General features: G+C 45.8%; 2 protein-coding genes across 2 annotated transcripts; one reads left to right on the forward strand and one right to left on the reverse strand.

The window, feature by feature from the left end:
• The first annotated feature begins 271 nt into the window (after window positions 1–271).
• Window positions 272–901, forward strand: LOC127348240 (glucan endo-1,3-beta-glucosidase 13-like). The gene is made up of 2 exons (XM_051374325.2): window positions 272–773; window positions 864–901. Exons 1-2 carry the CDS (start codon window positions 272–274, stop codon window positions 899–901), a joined length of 540 nt encoding a protein of 179 aa, XP_051230285.2.
• Window positions 902–1,710: 809 nt separating this feature from the next.
• Window positions 1,711–4,406, reverse strand: LOC127297598 (probable RNA 3'-terminal phosphate cyclase-like protein). Its single transcript, XM_051327921.1, has 6 exons — window positions 4,063–4,406; window positions 3,819–3,968; window positions 3,275–3,456; window positions 3,021–3,196; window positions 2,704–2,914; window positions 1,711–2,139 (listed from the first exon to the last, which is right to left on the reverse strand). The coding sequence occupies exons 1-6, from the start codon at window positions 4,262–4,264 to the stop codon at window positions 1,930–1,932; spliced, it is 1,131 nt and encodes a 376-aa protein (XP_051183881.1). The 5' UTR covers window positions 4,265–4,406; the 3' UTR covers window positions 1,711–1,929.
• Window positions 4,407–21,689: the final 17,283 nt, after the last annotated feature.

The following is a 21,689-nucleotide window of genomic DNA, read 5'->3' on the forward strand; positions in this document are numbered from 1 at the left end:
TTCCTAACCAAGTATCTTCCCAGAAACGAGTATTTGCTCCATTACCAACCTTAAAAAAGCCTCGACTAAAGAAATCGTCCTTAACCCCCATCAATCCCTTCCAAAAAGAAGCGTCTGTAGGCTTAGCTTTCACCTCAGATAAGGTCTTTTGTCTTAGGTATTTATTATGTAGCAATTCTTGCCACGCCCCGTCCTCATTAACAACTTTATAAAGCCATTTACTCAATAAACATCTATTTTTGAGTTCAAAACCAACCCGGAGCCGTCTACGATGACGACGCCGGCGCCGTTCACGAACCCGGTCACCGCGCCGATCACCAACCCGGCAACGACGCCAACTGCAGTGCCCGGCACGTCGCCAGTCACCAACCCCGCGACATACCCGTACCCACCGCAGGGTGGCGGCGTCGGCGTGCCGACTACGCCGGTGTTCCCCGCGCCGGCGACAACGGTGCCCATCGGGGCGACGCCTATTTTCCCTGCTCCCGCAACCACGGTGCCCACCGGCGCGGCGCCCACCACGATGACGGGAGCGGGGACGTGGTGTGTGCCGAAGACGGGGGTGATGGAGGCGGCGCTGCAGGCCGGGATGGACTACGCGTGCGGCATGGGCGGCGCCGACTGCTCGGCACTGCAGCCCATGGGAAGCTGCTACAACCCAAACACGATGCAGGCCCACGCCTCCTACGCGTTCAACAGCTACTTCCAGCGGAACACCTCGCCGACAAGCTGCGACTTCGGCGGCGCCGGCATGCTCGTCGACACCAACCCAAGTAACCATACTCCCACTCACTCACTACATCACTTGATATTCTTTAAATAACTCGGAAATTGTTGTACTGACGAGTTGGAGAATTCTTCAGGTTCAGGAGCTTGCATGTACCAGACATCATCAGGGTAAGATTAGAGAAATGATAGTAACTTGTTTTCAGTCATATCTTGAACACACGATTTTGTCAGGAATTTCGTATGGAACAGTAAAATTCATGAAACTTCTTCTTCTATGCTGATCATGCATTTGCCACATGTGCTGCAGTTCAGGCAGCACCGGTACTCCGGCAGTAACAGGCACACCAGGCTTCGGGTCGGCGGGCATGACTCCGGGCTACAGCACCGATCCAACGACAGGGACGGGACCGGCGGTCGGTGGAGGGTCGGGCTCGACGGTGCTGAACGCGAACAATAACCCCGGTGGGACCTCGATGTACGGCCCAGACAACCTCGATGTACGGCCCAGACAACCCGACCGGCTTCTCCGGCACCAGCAGTGGCGCCGCCTCCCGTTCCTTCGACTGGGTCTTGTCTCTTATTTGGATATTCACCATTGCTTATGTGAAGGAGAAAGTGTAGTGATGCTGATGAAGTGGTTTTGTGTTCTTCTCTTGCTGATATTCAGTTGTGTACATAGATGGGTGAATTAATAGGGAGAAGACTACAAGTTTTGTGCTTGTGTGTATATTGACTGGGATAGGCTGAGCAGAATGATACCCAGCCATCATATGTGTTAGGTCAGTGTAGAGTTCAATCTCTATGAATGATTGTACGATATCAGTTGACGATCTTCTTGAACAATAATAGGCACAATGACCTTTCAAATGTTGCAACATGTAACAGGCTAGTAGAAAGAAAAGGCACATCAAGCAGTGCATGCTGAATGTTAACACATATCTCTATGTAAAAGTTAACAGTCACCTGTTTTCTCAGGAAACAGAAGCCGAAGAGCAGTTGTTCTATTGGACAGATGAGAATATCAGATACAGTTGAGTGTACAAATACTATGATCAGGCAAATATATTCCAGAACAAATAGCTTACATCAAAACTACCTTGCAACATAACTTCTACAACATCGGCTATGAAAATTGTTGTGTTGCAATTGCAAAACACTGCTGCATCCGCCCATCCTTGATGAGATTTGTGATCCTTCTGTTTATGAAATCTTACGAGCAAGGTTCTTTACTCCCGCACCAACACATTTCAATGTAACTGTGTTTGAATTGGGGTCGGGCTTGATGATGAACTTGACATCAAGGAAATCCCTGATGTTTCGGAGTGTTTCTATGGCATATGGTGTCAGTTGTCCCACACGGACCTTTGACACATCAGGCGGGCATAGAGCGCAAAGCATAAACAGAAGGCCCTGCAAATTATTTACAAGAGAGACATCATGTAACAAAACATAACATGCATTTTGAAGCAAGATCTGAAAAAGGCCCTAAAAAATATCTGAAAAGAGCCTTAAGAGAAAAGGCTAACACAATCTCAGAATTATTTTGCCAAAATGAACTAAGCACTAGGTTGCCAGAAGAACTTGCATAAAACAATAATTCTAATGGGAAAAATCCATGCATGCTATCTTTGGCTTAAATTTGTAGTTCCTATCCAGCTTCAATGTGTGGTTCTTTGAGCTACTACAGTGGTCGGTGAATGAACGGGTCCTGGTCCCCTGTGTTTTCAAGGACAGAAAATAAAAATACTAAATCGGTTATCTTCCTACAATATGAACCAGTCCAAAGAACTAGACCATTGATGTTGGAGAGATATCTAAGTGCTTCATAGAGCAGACAATAAAACAAAGAATTGATCGTCAATCGCACTATAGGCGTATGACAAGGAAAAACAAACTATCAATTGCAGTTCAAAAATATATACAATCAGCCTGCTAAAGATAAGAAAAGAAAAAAACTGGTATGAAAAAACAGACCTGATGTGTTGAGTCAACAACTCCTCCTTGAGCCACCTCTTCTAGCAGCATTGATGCAACTTGTTCACCAAGATCCTCTGGAGACATTAGCTCGGGCTTCTCAGATTCAGTACTTAATTCGTCAACATTGGTATGACTCACAGTAGCATCTGCAGAAATTAAACAGCCTGTTGTGGTCTCAGCAACAACAGATACACCATAGCCTGCTGACCTGGCACAAAGATGAATAAGTATTTGAGTTATAAAGACATCATCAGGAGATAAAAAGCAGGGTGTGCCGCTATTACTATTCAACAGGTCAAACTGGAAAAAAATACCTTCCACCAGATGCACCCGATCTATGATCAGTGAATATATGAACATCAGGAATGAACTTATTGAAGAGTCCACGGGCAGCATAGAGGATACGGTTTTCAATCTGTGGAGATACTCTGGTGGAGAATGTTACACCTCTTATCCTCTTTACCATGCCTTCGTCAACCCAATTAACTGCCTGTGGAAACAGTTAACGTTAGAAGGATAATGTCGAACAGAGATTGCGAAATGTTAGCAGAAGTAAACTCCAACACACCGTCAAGGTGCTGTTTATATTGGAAACTCGAAGAAGCACTTCACCGCCACCAAGAGGAGAAGCTCCCCGGCTTTCAATTTTTAGCTCCAGCCCCTCAAGAGGAACACCAAAATGCTTGAGCATATGCAATGTGACCATCCGAAAAGTGTCCACAGAAGGGTCCTTTGTGTCATTTGTGATTCCTATAAACATGTCATCAAGTTCAGATTCCGTTGCAAATTTAGAAGAGGAAGACGTTGTATGATAAAGAGAACAATGACCATAAATTTAGTGCGGAAGATGACTAAAGGAGTATTATTTTGTCCTTTGTAGATTTTTCCTTATGGATGCTTATTATGATGCTTGATATACATACTATCGAGCACCTCGTGTTAGCTGGGCATCTTCATTGGATAAACAGAAATTACCATAAGGATGGTACAGGTTGATGAAAACGAGCCAAACGTTCATTCAAACAGTAGAGGAGGCATAATCTATTTTTTCTTGCTAACGCTACGCACCCCAAGCATAAATAAACTAGATAAGGAAAGGAAATGGTTTTCACCTTTGAGCCGGATGGACAGGGGCGACCTGCCGAAAAGGCCGAGCAGTATGAGCGGCTCGAGGAAGTAGCCGATCCCGCGCTGCAGGCCGCAGTCGTGCTCCAGGTCCTTCCCGCCGATGATCACCCCCGGCTTGTACCTCAGCTTGGTCCCTGCGAGCGATAAATCAGCAGCCGAATCTAAGAGGAGGCGGAGGCAAGAAGACACGACGAGCGAGAGCCAGAGAGGGGGCAGAAGAGAACGTGCCTGTCTCGTTGATCTCGATGTCGCTGTGGTCGGAGATCTTGTCGATGAGGCGGAGGAGGGAGACCTCGTGCTCCCGGAGGCCCGGCGTGCCGTCGGCGCGGATGTCGACGATGGTGACCGGGGCGGAGGTCAGCGTCGCCAGCACCATCCGCTGCCGGAAGTGGCGGCTGCCGGAGAGCCTCCGGGTTTTTTCTCGCCCCATTCTCGCCGCCGGCGCCGGGGATGGACGGTTGGCTTCTCGCTCGCTCGCTCGCTCGCCTGACCTCGCTCGCGGTGCGGCGGCGGCGGAGGCGGGCGGGGAGGGCTTTGCTAGGGTTTGTTTTGGCCAACAGGCAACGGGTGCTCCTCCTGTACAAGGGAGCACGACCTGGGCCGGCCCATTTGCGTCCGCACTCGCTACACCACCCATCCATCGGGACTCAAATTGCTAGATGCCATCGTTATGGTTTTCTGGTGGTTTCTTTTTTGAAAAATATTCGCTAGTGTCCTCCTTCCTAGAAACCCAAATCCATCATCATGAGCATTGACAAGGTTAACCCTTTGTTAGGGCGGCAGCAGACCGGCGGATGTCAAGGATCGAGAAGCGAGGCGCCATGACGACACGGTAGTGGCGCTGGGCACGGGCGGCGGAGGAAGGTGATTTTCGGTCGGTGGTGGTGACGGGGGTCGACGGTGAAGACCGAATGAAGAGGGGATTCAGAGGTAGAAGACGATGGTGCTAGGCAGGCCAACCCATCTGTCCTTTTCTTCATGCGTCGCGTCGATGGGTATTTTACGCTTCACCCGTTCGCGAGATGCGCGCGTCTAAAAACCTTGGGTGGCAAACCACTCTGGAGCGCTCGTCTTCTTCATTCCTATGGTCTCCGCGTTCTTTCCCCCGATGTAGCTACCGACCAGGCCGCCTTCTACCTCCACGAAAGGTGGCCATCGCTCCTGTGGTTCCATGCCGCCCCATCCTCTTCAACTGCTTCCCACCACCACCCCCAGCCTCCCTTTAACCCCCACCACCACCCTAGCTCTGGCGAACCCCATCTACATCGCACCCCAAAACCTTAAGTTTCTTCCGTCACCTTCGCTGACGACTCTGGGGGCAGCCGCCCCTTCACCGTCTTCGAGGTGGGTGGCACGTGGTCGTCGCCTCCCTCCATGATCGTTGTCTTCCGCTCCGATCGACAAGCATCGCGTGATGGGTTGAAGCCCACATCGCTCCCGCACTATGCATTGGGAGGATAACCGACACATCACATTAGGCGTCAAATAGGATTAGCCACGCACGGCTCCTCTATGGTAGAAGCTAGAGTCGCCGGTCACCTATTGGGCCGGTACGATTCATCCTTGCTCGATATAGACCCGTCTTGTGCATATCCAGGCCGGCCCAAATTCCAGAACGGAATGGGCCCCTAAATTAGGGTCTAGGCCTCTAGGGTTTTGCCGGGTGGGTTTTCTCTTACAGTTCCGGCGATTCCGGACAGCCCCGTCGTCGCTCCCGCCTGCGCGACAACTTACGTCCGCCGCGCGGCTCTCGGAAAGCAGCCAGGCAAGTGAAATAACCCAAATAGACGAGACGATGGCCGCGGGGAGCAGAGTCGGCGGCGACGGCGGTAACGGAGACGGAGGCGGGAGGTTGTCGGGCGGAGGAGGCCGTCGCCGGGTACCGCATGGCCCTTCAAGCTCTCCGGGAGCTCGTCGTGTATCCTTCCCTCTACGCCCGCGAGGCCCAGAGGATTGCTGTTCTACGGCCCCCCTGGCACCGGAAAGGTAATGCACTCCCACCCCCAGTACCCACGTCTTGATTCTCCTTGAAATATTGACCTGTGCGTGTCTGAAGATCGGTTCTTGTTGTTCGGGAGTGCAATGCCCACCTAACAACGATCGAGTACTGACTTGCCGACTTTGATAACTGAATTTTTAAATTCTGCCAAACCAAATAGGAGTGTCATTTGCTTCCCTGTGTGTATTTCGGCACGATCGTCTCACTTCTTTATTGTGCCTCTGTCTTGGCAGCCCGACCTCTGTGCATAAGCCTCTTGCTGGAGAGGGCGAGAAGTTCCTGCGTGACGCTTTCGCTGAAGCCTACTCTCAGGCATCACGGGGTAGGCCAGCCGTCATTTTCATCGATGAATTGGATGCTATATGTCCGCGACGTGACAGTAGGTATGCTTGTTATACACCATTACATCTTTTGTCCCTGTCGAAATCTGTTTTCTTGATGCGCTTTCGCAGGAGAGAGCAAGTGTCCCGCATTGTTGCGCAGCTGCTAACTTTGATGGATGGACACAGAAAGTCGTCGAAGAAGCTTCCTCACGTAGCTCTTGTTGCGGCAACTAACAGGTAGGATTCAATTGTAGTTTCTGTTTTAATGGCCATGTTTACGAGCCTTTTTAGTAGGACAAGACATGTACTGTAGTCTCATGGAAAATTGTTCTATTGAAACAATATCTCGTCCCATAATGTGCAGGGTGGATGCTATTGATCCAGCATTGAGAAGGGCAGGACGTTTTGACTCAGAGATAGAGATCTCTGTTCCTACTGTAGAAGAAAGGCTGCAAATTCTTAAGGTAACTTGAGATTTCTCTTTGGGTCTGTATTCAATTTGTGATGACTTCTGTGTTGTATAATGCCTCGTACACTAGTGGAGAAGAGGCCTTTCGTCCCAAGAAAATGTCCCCGTTTTGAACCAAACCGGGTCCAATGGGGGCACTGGTCCCGGTTTGTTACAAACCGGGTCTAAAGGCCCATCGGCAGGGCGCGGCAGGCTATGTCAGGGCTCGGATGCCTTTAGTCCCGGTTGGTATTACAAACCGGGACTAAAGGGTAGACCTTTAGTCCCGGTTCACTTTACCAACCGGGACTAAAGGTTTTTCAGCTCCCCACGCACCCCCAGAGCCCCCCCTCGTGGATCGCTTTTTTAACACTGTAAAATAGAAAAGAAAATGATAGAAAATTAAAAAAATAAAATCTTTTGAGATTCCTGTATGTTAAGCAACCTACTATTAGGAAAAATTAAGAAATTCGAATTTTCACTTTTTTTGCAAAAAAAAGTTTAAAAAATGGTAAAACCGCAATAACTTTTGCATACGACGTCGAAAAAAAACGTATAATATATCAAAAAAATCCTGAGAAAAAGTTACATCCGAATTCACCTGGGTTTACCCGGTTAGCCAATTTTTAGATTTTCAAAATTCCAAATGAAAATATGAAAGCAGGAAGATTTTAGTTTTTCAAATTTTTGTAATTTAAAATTGCATCCTGCATAAATATTAATGACACACAGACTCGCTAGCGCACGTCACCGGAGCGCGCCAGAGCACGCCTCGTCCTCGTCACGCTCGTCCTCCCCTCGCCCTCTGGACCGCGGGAATGCTGTAGACGACGCCACCGTCGCCGACGTCCGCCGCAGTACTGCAAGCCTCCGTCAAGCTCACGAGCACGTCACGGCCTCGTTTTCACCGCAGTCAAGCCTGGCGTGACCGCACTGACAGCGCCAACCCGCCTGCGCCATCGCCCAACCCCCTGCACCCCTGTAGCCGCGTCGCCATGGACGACCTCATCCACCGCGCCTCAGACCCTCGCGCCACTATAAAAGGGGCACTCCCGCGCCTCAAATCTCCACACCACCTTGCTCCCCTCCTCTCACTCGATCTCCTCGACCACACCCCGCTCGACATTAGCCACCTTAGCCTGCCAATTTCACCGCCTGAGCCCGTGGAGCCGCCGCAGAAGAGGAGGAAGATTGGAGCCACCCCCGGAGCTGCCGCTTGTACCTGGAGCCTCACCGTCGTCCACAACGCCGCCGCAGCACCTCGCTAAGCGTCGCTGACAGGTGGAGCCCACCTTGTCAGGCAGTCCACGCATGCGAGACGCGTTGTTGGGCTGGCTTTCGCTTTTTAATTCTCTTCGGCCCGTTTAGTCTTTCCCACCAGGCCCAAAAATTCAAATCTTGTTTTTCAGTTATATTTCAAATTCAATACTTGACCCCTTTTCAAATTTAAATAGAATCAAATCTACTGAACCAAATCTGATGAATTTCATATATTTGGAAAGCTTATGAAATTCCCTAAACAACTACACTGGTCTCAACCCTAGCACCTTTGTAGAATTAATGTAGCAAAAATAACAAGGCAGGGCCTTTTGCAAATTAAAAAATTTATTAAAAATCAACCATAAGTGATTTTGAGCTGATTCCAACTCTCATAAATCACATTTCACATACTCTACATGTTTATGTAAAAAGATCACATAGTTGTTTGTATGATCATGGGATAGAGCAAAATAATGGCTATGTGGCTATTTCTAGTCCATTTAAAATTATCCAAAAGTATTTCTTAAATAGTATGAGAGGTTCCCTCTCATTTAAACCATGGTAAGCAATTCAATATGAAGTGTTGACTTTGGTCTATAGCACATCATGGTGGATTACTTAGGGCATGTTTGTTTGGGCTGTGGTTGGCTGGCTGTACAGAGAAAGCTGCTGTGTAGGAAAAGCTGCTGTTTTGAGTTTCACTGTTTGGCAACTTGGCTGGCTGTTTGGCTGTGAAAACATGAATTGTCTAGATTACTCTAGATTTCCAAGAACATGTATAATTGATATCACATATAATAGGATAAAGAAATCGAATAATTAGAATACTTTTTCATTCATGCACACCTTTGGAAGCCCACGTCGTTCTACTACCAAGTACCAAAAGTCACAAGTACGTAACTCCTACACGTGCACACACAGAACATGGAGTAGAAAATTCAATCGGGGGCTCTTGTAGTTGGCAAGTTGCGCACGCGTTTACTTAACCCTGATCCGTTAAAACAGCCGCCATGTGATCGATTCGCTAGGACGCAAACAAAGCAGGCCAGCTCGATGGCAGTTTTCAGTAAATACGGGATACAACAGGGGCAAAGAGTCATACCGGTTGGGTTTTAAGTGGAAACGCTGCGGGAAGCCGCTCAAAGCACCTCCCGAGGTGCTTTTCCGCATATGCCTATTTCATTCTTTGGCTTTGGCAAATTCCCACAGCAGCAGCGCCCCGTTTGGTTCATTTGGGTGGCTTTTTCTACGGAAAAGCCAAGAAAAGCCCAAACAAACACCCTCTGAATGGCATGAGATTTAGTACCTCATTTAAATCCTTTTTCTCAAATAATAAGGGTGAAGTGTTGACCTTAGTCAACCTAATCTCACACTTATTATTTAAGGAAATTAAATCTTAATAAAGATTCAATGAGAGGAAATTATTTTCTCTTACAAATTTTCCTAAAACACAAAGCCAACCCCTTGTGACTAATGTTGTGATACTAGAATAGCTTGTGTGAACCACTTGTGTGATTAGTCTAGCCCTTAAGATTTTTTTGGTGATGGTATACTTCGTATTTTATAGACGCTAGTACCGAGAAATACCAGGAGGAAGAGGTCTACTATCAGGAAGAAGAAGAAAGCTTTGACCACTGTACCAACCAAGGCAAGCTGAACTCTTGCAAGTTACCCTAGTGCAAGCTCAACTTGAGCAAAGCACTCATACCATACTACTTGTGTTTTACTTTACAAGTCCCAGTTTTTATCTCTCAAAGCTTTTACTTTAATTTCCAAGTCTTACTTTTATAGTTAACTTGAGTCTAGATATGGAGTAGTGCAAGAGCATCAAAATTAGCCTAGAAGAGCTACAACCTAGTTAGCACCCCTCATAACTAGTTGTTATTGCTAAACTAAAAGTGACTACTCTAGCTGGGAACATGTAAAACTTTTGAATTTGAAAACCTTGGAATGATGAGTCATTCTATTGAAAGATTTTGAAGGTGAATGTGACTTGGATGAAATGGTGGTTTTGATGAAAACTGATGATTGGGTTCGGATGCGATACCATTCCAATTCTTGAGTACCCCCACAATACCTGATTATGGGTAAGGCTTTAGCTGGAAATTTATGTGTCTTAGTATGGGTTCCCTCTGGTCATAGAGGTTATGGCAAGGCTGCCTCCGTTGAAAGTGAAATGACGTGAAAAGAGTTGATTTCCCTACCCAAGCCTTGTGCAGTTCCCAGGATAGCAGTTGGTTATCACCGGGAGGCCAAACTCATGGGGAGAGGTGCCTATACTAGGGTATGTGAGTGAAAGGTTAATGGTTGATGATCCGCATACTGAGTATGATGATTCAGGGCTATCCCTGACGGATGTAATCAGATATTGTGGCACAAGTGTGCAACCTATGCAGAGTGTAAACCTATTCGAATAGCCGCGTCCGTGGTCATGGACAGTTGGAAATTCCATACTGTTCCGTCATCAGAACTTTTCCAAATGGTGACTTGTGAATTGAATTTGAAAGGTGACTTTGATTTTGAATCACAACATAGTTGTGGGAATGACACTAATGTTCCCACTTGAGTTAAGTTAGGCAATTGAAGAGTCTTTGTTTACTAAATGCTTATGAAATAAAACTGGCCTTATGCAAATAAACTTAGAGCTTAGAACCCTCTCACTAAAAATGTTAGTACTTACACTAGTATTAGTTTGCGAGTACTTAAAAGTACTCACGGTTGTGTCCCTGGCTATTCAAATGGCCAGACTATGAAGAGGAGCAACAATATCAAGATGACGGCCAATAGGACGTCTACGATAACTAGGATCATCTTCTAACGTCAAGCGTTGCCTGTGGATTAGATGGACTACTACAACTTCGCTTCCGCTATGTGTTATGTATTGATCCTTAGATCAAGTGTTGTAATGAGACTGGATCATGTGATCCTTTTTGTTGTAAGACTATTATGGTGTTGTAATGAATGATGACTCTATGATATTCAACTGTTATGTCTCGCAAAAACAATCTTCCTGGGATTGCGATGTATGGCATAATAGGCATCTGGACTTAAAAATCCGGGTGTTGACAAACAACCTCGTCGAGTTCTACTTTCCTTCCAGTCACTTCTTTAGTGAGAAACTCCTTCTCAAGAAAGGATCCGTTCTTGGCAACAAAGATTTTGCCTTCGAATCTGTGATAGAAAGTGTACCCAATTGTTTCTTTAGGGTATCCTATGAAGACGCATTTCTCCGCTTTGGGTTCTAGCTTGTATGGTTGAAACTTTTTTACATAAGCTTCGCAACCCCAAACTTTAAGGAACGATAGCTTAGGTTTCTCCCAAACCATAATTCATACGGTGTCGTTTCAACGGATTTAGATGGTGCCCTATTTAAAGTGAATGCAGCTGTCTCTAATGCATAACCCCAAAACGATAACGGCAAATTGGTAAGAGATATCATAGATCGAACCATATCCAAGAGAGTTCTATTACGACCGTCGGACACACCATTGCGCTGTGGTGTTCCCAGCGGTGTCAACTGTGAAAGTATTCCGCATTTCTTTAAATGCATGCCAAACTCATAACTCAGATATTCGCCTCCGCGATCAGAACACAGAAATTTAATCTTCTTGTTACGTTGATTTTCTACTTCACTTTGGAATTCCTTAAACTTCTCGAAAGTTTCGGACTTATGTTTCATGAAGTAAATATACCCATATCTACTCAAATCATCCGTGAAGGTTAGAACATAACGATAACCACCGCGCGATGCTACACTCATTGGTCCGCACACATCGGTATGTATGATTTCCAATAAGTCTGTAGCTCGCTCCATTGTACCAGAGAATGGAGTCCTAGTCATTTTTCCCATTAGACATGCTTCGCATCTATCAAGTGACTCAAAGTCAAGTGACTCAAGAAGTCCATCGGAATGGAGTTTGTTCATGCGCTTCACTCCAATATGACCAAGACGACAGTGCCACATATAAGTAGAATTATCATTCAATTTAATTTGCTGAGCATCAATGTTATGCACATGTGTGTCACTACTATCGAGATTTAACAAGAATAAACCATTCAACTCAGGTGCATGACCATAAAAGATATTATTCATATAAATAGAACAACCATTATTCTCTGGCTTAAATAAATAACCGTCTTTCATTAAACAAGATCCAGATATAATGTTCATGCACAACGCAGGCACCAAATAACAATTATTGAGGTTTAAAACTAATCCCGAAGGTAGATGTAGAGGGAGCATGCCGACTGCGATCACATCGACCTTGGATCCATTTCCAACGCGCATCGTCACCTCGTCCCTTGCTAGGCTTCGTTTATTCCGTAGTTCCTGTTTCGAGTTACAAATATGAGCAACCGAACCATTATCAAATACCCAGGAACTACTACGAGAACCAGTAAGATAGACATCAATAACATGTATATCAGATATACCTTTCTTTTTGACAAGGCCGCTCTTCAGATCAGCCATGTATTTGGGACAATTACGCTTCCAGTGCCCCTTCTCCTTGCAGTAATAGCACACAGTATCAAGTTTAGGGCCAGCCTTAGGCTTCTCAGGAGGCGCAGCAACTTTCTTGCCGCCCTTCTTGAAGTTGCGCTTCTTAGGCTTGCCCTGCTTCTTGAAACTGGTGGTCTTGTTGACCATCAACACTTGGTGCTCTTTCTGTATCTCCACCTCAGTAGATTTCAGCATGGAGAAGAGTTCAGGTAACTCTTTGTTCATGTTCTGCATGTTGTAGTTCATCACAAAGTTCTTGTAACTAGGTGGCAGTGATTAGAGTACACGATGAATACCCAGCTTGTTAGGAATCACTATCCCCACGTCACTGAGCTTCTTCGCATGCCCGGACATAGCGAGCACGTGCTCACTAACGGAGCTACCCTCTTCCATCATACAACCAAAGAAGTGTTTCGAGGCCTCATAGCTTTCCACGGCCGCATGAGTTTAAAGATAGCTTTTAGCTCATGGACCAGCTCATAAGGGTCGTGGTGCTCAAAACGCTTTTGGAGCTCCGCCTCTAGGCTGCACAGGATGGCACACTGAACTTGAGAGTACCGAGTTACCCGAGTCTCGTAAACATTCTTTTCTTCCTCGGATAGTGGGGGACCTAGCGGTGCTTCAAGCACAAATTGCAGATTTCCACCAGTGAGGAAAATCCTCACATGACGGAACCAGTCGGTGAAGTTGCTACCATTGATTTTAAGCTTTTCTTTCTCTAGGAACTGGTTAAAATTGATGGAGGGGCACGCCATGATCTACAACATATTTGCAAAGAGTTTAGACTAAGTTTATGATAAATTGAGTTCAAATTTTAATTCTTAAATTAACTAGGTGAACTCCCACTCAAAACAACATCCCTCGCATTGTCTTAGTGATCACACGAACCAAATCCACTACACCGATTCCGATCATCACGAGAAAAGATGTAGCTTCAAAGGCGAACACTCAAAGTGTTCATCATATCATTCATATGACTCATGCTCTACCTTTCGGTATCCCGTGTTCCGAGACCATGTCTGTACATGCTAGACTCGTCAAGGCAACCTTAGTATCCGCGTGTGCAAAACTGGCTTAGACCTGTTGTATGCACATGTAGAATCTATCACACCTGATCATCACGTGATGCTTCGAAACAACAAGTCTTAGCAACGGTGCATATTAAGGATGAATACTTTATTAACATCACATGCAATTCATATGTGATATGATATGGCCCTTTTGTCTTTGCGCCTTTGATCTTCATCTCCAAAGCACGGATATGATCTCCACCATCGTCGGCGTAGCGTCAAGGTCAATGGCGCCGTCTTCATGGTTGTTCTCCCATGTAGCAACTATTACAACTACTTTGAAATAATACCTCAACATGAAATATAAAGACAGCCATAAGGCTCCTGCCGGTTGCAACAATACAATAATGATCATCTCATACATATTCATCATCATATCATGGCCATATCACATCACCACACCCTGCAAAAACAAGTTAGATGCCTCTAATTTGGTTTGCATATTTTACGTGGTTTAGGGTTTTCGAGTAAGATCCAATCTACCTACGAACATGAACCACAACGGTGATACTAGTGTTGTCAACAGAAAGAGTAGATTGAATCTTCACTATGGTGGGAGAGACAGACACCCGCAAAGCCACTTATGCGATACAAGTTGCATGTCAAGCGTGGAGCAAATCTCATGAACGCGGTCATGTAAAGTTAGCCCAAGCCGCTTCATCCCACCATCCCGCAAGATGCAAAGTACATGAACTAAAGACAACAAAAGCATCAACGCCCATAAAACCATTGTGTTCTACTCGTGCAACCAATATATGCATAGACACGACTCTGATACCACTGATGGGATTCGTAGCATAGAAAACAAAAAATTTCCTACCGCAAGTCCGAATAACAAGCCAAGATCCAATCAAGAAGATGGTAGCAACGAGAAGATCATGAGACTAACCCTCGATGATTCCAAAGCCTACGGGATTAGATCTCGTTGTTGATGTAGTCGATCACTTGCCGCTTTCAAAAGCGCGTAGAAGATCTTGACGGTGCCACGGTCGGGCAGCACCTCCGTACTCGGTCACACGTTCAGTGTTGATGACGACGTCCTTCTCCCCGTTCCAGCGGGCAGCGGAAGTAGTAGATCCTCCTCGGAATCCCAACAACATGACGGCGTGGTGGCGGCGGTGGTGGAGATCTCCGGCAGGGCTTCGCCTAAGCTACGCGGGAGAAAGATGGAGGAGGGAACCGCTAGGGTTTTGGGAGAGGGGGTGCTTGGGGGGGCGCCGGCCTGGGTGCCCTAGGTGGTGCTCTTGGTGTGGCCGGCCAGACCCTCTCTCTCCCTCTTTATATAGGTGGAACAGCCAAGGGTTTGCCCAAAGATCTGAATAAGACCCCAATTCAAAAACTGCCATATGGACGAAACCTAGAGGGACAAGGATTGCTCCCTTTCCCCCCTTAGTGGCCGGCCAAGGAGGTGGAGTCCACCATGGACTCCACCTTCCCACTTGGTTGGCTGGTTAGGGTTGGTGGAGTCCCGTGGTGATTTCTTCCGGAAGGTTCTAGAACATTCTAGCGCCTTCCATAAATGCACCGGATCATTTTCCAAACTTGGAAAGTGTCTTCCTATATATGAATCTTATTCTCCGGACCATTCCGGACCTCCTCGTGATGTCCTGGATCCCATCCGAGACTCCGAACAACATTCGAACTCCATTCCCTATTCCATATCTACTTAAAACGACATCAAACCTTAAGTGTGTCACCCTACGGTTCGTGAACTATGCAGACATGGTCGAGACTCCTCTCCGACCAATAACCAATAGAGGGATCTGGAGATCCATAATGGCTCCCACACATTCAACGATAACTTAGTGATCGATTGAACCAATTACATACGATACCGATTCCCTTTATCACGCGATACTTTACTTGTCCGAGGTTCGATCATCGGTATCTCCATACCTTGTTCAACCTCGTTACTGACAAGTACTCTTTACTCGTACCGTGGTATGTCATCTCTTGTGATCTTAATCACATGCTTGCAAGCTAATCAGACGACATTCCACCGAGCGGGCCCAGAGTATATCTATCCGTCATCGGGATGGACAAATCCCACTTTTGATCCATATGCTTCAACTCACACTTTCCGAATACTTAATCCCATCTTTATAACCACTCATTTACGTAGTGGCGTTTGATGTAATCAAAGCATCCTTCCGGTGTAAGTGATTTACATGATCTCATGGTCGAAGAACTTAGGTAACTATGTATCAAAAGCTTATAGCAACTTTGAACTTAATAACTTGATCTTATACTACGCTTATATGGGTGTGTGTCCATTATATCATTCACCCAATGACATAACCTTGTTATTAACAACATCCATTGTTCATGATCACGAAACCTTGATCATCTATTAATCAACAAGCTAGTTATACAAGAATCTTACTAGGGACTCCTTGTTGTTTACATAACACACATGTATCAATGTTTCGGTTAATACAATTATAGCATGGTATGCAAACATTTATCATAAACACAAAGATATTATAATAACCACTTTATTATTGCCTCTTGAGCATATCTCCAACACTTTCTTGTTTTTCTTTTCTAAAATCGACATTTTGGAGTTTTAAAAAGTTAGTACGAAAAAGATCTTAGATACTAGACAATGATGGCTTATACCTGTGTGCACAAAATCAATACGAAATATTATGTGTTTTCGGCAGCCTAAAAATAACAAATTTCTAGATAGAGGTAGTGAACATTGCAAAATTCAAAATCCTCTTCAGATTTGTCGGTATTCAAATTATTTTTGTGTAGGCTATACAATACAAGGAGTATTTGGCGTTGAGGTTGAGATTTTGCACGACCGTAAAACGTATCGTTGTCAACATCTAGGACAATTTTTGGAATTTGTTGAAACCTCAAAATGTCAATTTCAAAATAAAATAAAAAGGGTTCTAGGGAGCCGGTCCTCCAAAATGACTTTTCGCTGCCTCCGTCCCATAAACATCACTCTAGAGACTACTATAATGCACTACAATAATTGCTTTAGTGATTTGGTTGTTGTATGTTTGACATGTTGACATGGATACATGCACTCAGACGATGCTGGCGATGACTGACGTGAGCAAGCAGATCCTGCTAGGCAACCCAGACTTCTTTCCGATCAAGCTGGCAGACTACGGCAAGTTCATGGTGTTGTCTGTAAAAACTAGAATATGATCAGGTAGACTTTGGGCTACTCGGATACTTCCGAGGGCCTCATACTCGTGTATATATATTAGGCACAATGCCGTGGGAAGCAATACATGAATACAACTAGGACTCTCCTAATCTAAACCGTGTCACATACGACCACGGTTACACATCTCCTAACTGTAGGATAACGTTGCATAGAAAACAAAAATTTTCCTACCGCGAACACGCAATCCAAGCCAAGATGCAATCTAGAAGACGGTAGCAACGAGGGGGTATCGAGTCTCACCCTTGAAGAGATTCCAAAGCCTACAAGATGAGGCTCTTGTTGCTGCGGTAGACGATCACTTGCCGCTTGCAAAAGCGCGTAGAAGATCTTGATCACGATCGGTTCCGGCGCCACGAACGGGCAGCACCTCCGTACTCGGTCACACGTTCGGTTGTTGATGAAGACGACGTCCACCTCCCCGTTCCAGCGGGCAGCGGAAGTAGTAGCTCCTCTTGAATCCGACAGCACGACGGCGTGGTGTCGGTGGCGGTGTAGAAGTCCGGCGGAGCTTCGCTAAGCTACGCGGGAAATATGAAGTGGAGGAGCAAAGCTAGGGTTTGGGAGGGGGTGGCCGGCCACTCAAGGGGGGCGGCCAAGCTATGGTCTTGGGGTGGCCGGCCCCCTCCCTTGGCCCCTCATTATATAGGTGGATCCCAAGTGTTGGTGTCCAAGTCTTCGAATAAGACCCGAAACCAAAACCTTCCATAGGAGGGGGCAAACCTAGCCCAACTAGGACTCCCACCCAAAGGTGGGATTCCCACCTCCCATGTGGGGGGTGGCCGGCCCCCTATGGTGGAGTCCACTTGGGACTCCACCCCCACTAGGGCTGGCCGGCCATGGAGGTGGAGTCCCTTGTGGACTCCACCTTCCTTGGTGGTTTCTTCCGGACTTTTCTAGAACCTTCTAGAACCTTCCATAGAACCTTCCGCGACATTTTATTTCACATAAAATGACATCCTATATATGAATCTTATTCTCCGGATCATTCCGGAACTCCTCGTGATGTCCGGGATCTCATCCGGGACTCCGAACAAATATTCGAACTCCATTCCATAATTCAAGAACTACCATTTCAACATCCAACTTTAAGTGTGTCACCCTACGGTTCGAGAACTATGCGGACATGGTTGAGTACTCACTCCGACCAATAACCAATAGCGGGATCTGGAGATCCATAATGGCTCCCACATATTCAACGATGACTTTAGTGATCGAATGAACCATACACATATATTACCAATTCCCTTTGTCTCGCGATATTTTACTTGTCCGAGGTTTGATCTTCGGTATCACTCTATACCTTGTTCAACCTCGTCTCCTGACAAGTACTCTTTACTCGTACCGTGGTATGTGGTCTCTTATGAACTTATTCATATGCTTGCAAGACATTAGACGACATTCCACCGAGAGGGCCCAGAGTATATCTATCCGTCATCGGGATGGACAAATCCCACTGTTGATCCATATGCCTCAACTCATACTTTCCGGATACTTAATCCCACCTTTATAGCCACCCATTTACGCAGTGGTGTTTGGTGTAATCAAAGTACCTTTCCGGTATAAGTGATTTACATGATCTCATGGTCATAAGGACTAGGTAACTATGTATCGAAAGCTTATAGCAAATAACTTAATGACGAGATCTTATGCTACGCTTAATTAGGTGTATCCATTATATCATTCACACAATGACATAACCTTGTTTATTAATAACATCCAATGTTCATGATTATGAAACTAATCATCCATTAATCAACAAGCTAGTTTAAGAGGCATACTAGGGACTTCTTGTTTGTCTACATATCACACATGTACTAATGTTTCGGTTAATACAATTCTAGCATGATATATAAACATTTATCATAAACATAAAGATATAAATAATAACCACTTTATTATTGCCTCTAGGGCATATCTCCTTCACTAACACCCTCCCTTAATCACAACTTAGACAAGTTGAGATTATGCTTAAAATCTTCAAATGCTCGAGAGGGAAGTGGCTTCGTGAAACCATCAGCCACTTGATCTTTAGAAGAGATAAACCGTATCTCCAATTGTCTCTTCAACACTCGTTCTCGAACGAAGTGAAAATTAATTTCGATATGTTTTGCTCTAGCATGGAACACAGGATTGGCTGACAGATATGTTGCACCCAAATTGTCACACCATAGGCAAGGTCTCTGTGTCAACTTAACTCCAAGTTCAGCAAGTAAAGACTGAACCCAAATCATCTCAGCTGTTGCATTTGCTACAGATTTATACTCCGCTTCTGTACTTGACCTAGAGACTGTAGCTTACTTCTTAGCACTCCAGGAGATTAAATTCGGTCCAAAAAACACAGCAAATCCCCCGGTGGACCGGCGATCATCAACACATCCTGCCCAGTCTGCATCGGAGAAAGCACTAACCATGGAAGAGGGGGACTGCGCAAACGTGAGTCCAACCGTTATGGTGTGCTTAACATACCTTAGGATGCGTTTAACAGCAGTCAAGTGAGCAGTAGTGGGTGCATGGAGATACTGACAAACTTTGTTGACCGCATAAGAAATATCTGGCCGAGTGAGAGTAAGATACTGTAGTGCACCAACCATACTTCTGTAGTTAGTACTATCATCTGGACCCAGTAAGTCTCCTTGCCGAGCAGTGATCTTCTCTGACGAAGAAAGCGGCGTCACAACACCTGAACAATCTGACATGCCAACACGATGCAGTATATCTTTAGCATATTTTGTTTGATGGAGAACAATTCCAGTAGAAACTTTCTGAACTTCAATGCCCAAAAAATAGTTCAAATCTCCGAGATCCTTGAGAGCAAATTCCTTGCTTAAATCCCTTAGTAGCGCATCAGTGGCAGCTTGAGAAGAGCTGGCAACAATGATGTCATCCACATAGATGAGCATGAATATGGCAACATTAACCTTGCGGTAGATGAACAAAGACGTGTCAGATTTAGAGGCAATAAAACCAAGAGCAATCAACTTTGAGCTCAACCGTGAATACCAAGCTCGAGGGGCCTGTTTCAGACCATAGAGAGCTTTGTCAAGTTTGCAGACATAATGTGGTCTCTGTTTGTCTTCATACCCAGGAGGTTGTTTCATATATACTTCCTCTTCCAGAACGCCATGAAGAAACGCGTTCTTAACATCCAATTGTCGCAAACTCCATCCTCTAGAGACAGCAAGTGCCAAAACAAGGCGAACAGTTGCAATCTTGACAACCGGACTGAAAGTCTCCTCATAATCAATACCATAACGTTGTTTGAACCCTTTGGCCACTAGCCGAGCCTTGTATCTATCAATAGTGCCATCTGCTTTCCGCTTGATCTTGTATATCCATCGACAGTAAACAATATTTTTACCTTGACTCTGTGGTACTAGCCTCCAGGTTTTATTCTGCATGAGAGCATTGAACTCTTCATCCATAGCCCGTCGCCAATTTGAATCATCTAAGGCAGACGGTAGGTTGGTTGGGACTTCAGATGTGGCAGAAAGGAGCCAGCGGACAGTGCCATCTTTGTACTCCTTCGGTTTGACAATGCCTCTAGACGCACGTGTAGAGGGGCGCGCTGGCGGAGGCACGGGCCGAGATGCGGCAGGAGACGACGCAGAAGATCCAGCGGCCTGACGGGGACTGTCAGCGGATGCATGCGGGGATCCATTGTCGCGGGCTGGCGAAGGCGGGGATGCAGGCGGTGAGGATTCAGCCGCAGAGGATCCGGCAGAGGTGGTCGATGCGGGGGAGTGCGCCCCTGACGCACTTGACGAGGCAGGGACAGAACGCCTGCTGTCAGCTGTCGGTGACGATCCCGAGGGCGAGCGCTGCAGAGGATCAGCCTCGGATCGCATGCTGCCGTCGTTTTCGGCCGAAAAATCAAAGGAGCCGTATGAGTGACTGGATGCAGCGTTTTGGCTGAAATTTTCGCCCGCTGCATTATTTTGTTGTGCTGCACCATTAGCAATCTGAGGAACAACACTAGCAGATTGGTCAGTAGCATGAGTGTTTGAAACATATAAGTCATCAATTTCGTTTCCCTCCTCAAAATTATGAAGAGAAGGATCAAGAAGAAGAAGTTGTTTTCGAAGCAAGGCACCGGCATTAGGATGCAAAGATTTGAAGGGAAAGACATGTTCATCAAAAACAACATCACGAGAGACATAGACTCGGCCTGTATTAACTTCAAGACATTTGACACCTTTGTGACGAGTGTTGTAGCCTAAAAAGACACACTGTGTGGATCGGAACGCAAGTTTACGTTTATTGTATGGACGAAGGTTGGGCCAACAGGCACAGCCAAACACACGAAGAGAGGTGTAATTGGGACGGCTACCAAGAAGGCGATGAATAGGAGTATCATTGTTTATGACTGGGCTGGGAAGCATATTAATAAGATAGGTGGCAGTGAGAAAAGCTTCATCCCAAAATTTTAGGGGCATACCAGCATGAGCAAGAAGAGCAAGACCTACTTCAACAATGTGACGATGTTTTCTTTCAGCAGAGCCATTCTGCTGATGTGCATGAGGACAAGACATGTGATGAGAGATACCCTGTTTTTGGAAGTGAGATTGAAGAGCGACATACTCGCCCCCTCCATCGGTTTGGACAGCTAGAATTTTTTTATCAAATTTGCGTTCAACAAGGGTTTAGAAAGTGACAAATGCAGCAGCAACATCAGATTTGTGTTTAAGCAAGTAGATCCATGTAAATTTGCTATAGTCATCAATAAAGCTTACATAGAAATCATGGCGACCAACGGAAGTAGGCGCAGGACCCCATACATCAGAGAAAATCAATTGCAGCGGTGCTGTAGAAACACTAGTTGATATAGGATAAGGTAATTGATGACTTTTGGCCCTTTGACAAGAGTCACAAACTGACAGGCTACTGCTATCTAAAACACATGGAAGTTTATTCTTGCTCAAAATTTGCCTAACAATAACTAAAGACGGATGACCTAAACGATTGTGCCATTGTGACTGGGATGGCTTGGCAGCAACAAAGGCTTGCTTGGGAGAGTTTGGCGCCACCAGGGAAGATATCAGGGGGTAGAGGCCGCCGACACATCTCCCTCTA

The sequence above is a fragment of the Lolium perenne genome, chromosome 4 (assembly GCF_019359855.2).
Source record: "Lolium perenne isolate Kyuss_39 chromosome 4, Kyuss_2.0, whole genome shotgun sequence".
NCBI lineage: Eukaryota > Viridiplantae > Streptophyta > Magnoliopsida > Poales > Poaceae > Lolium > Lolium perenne.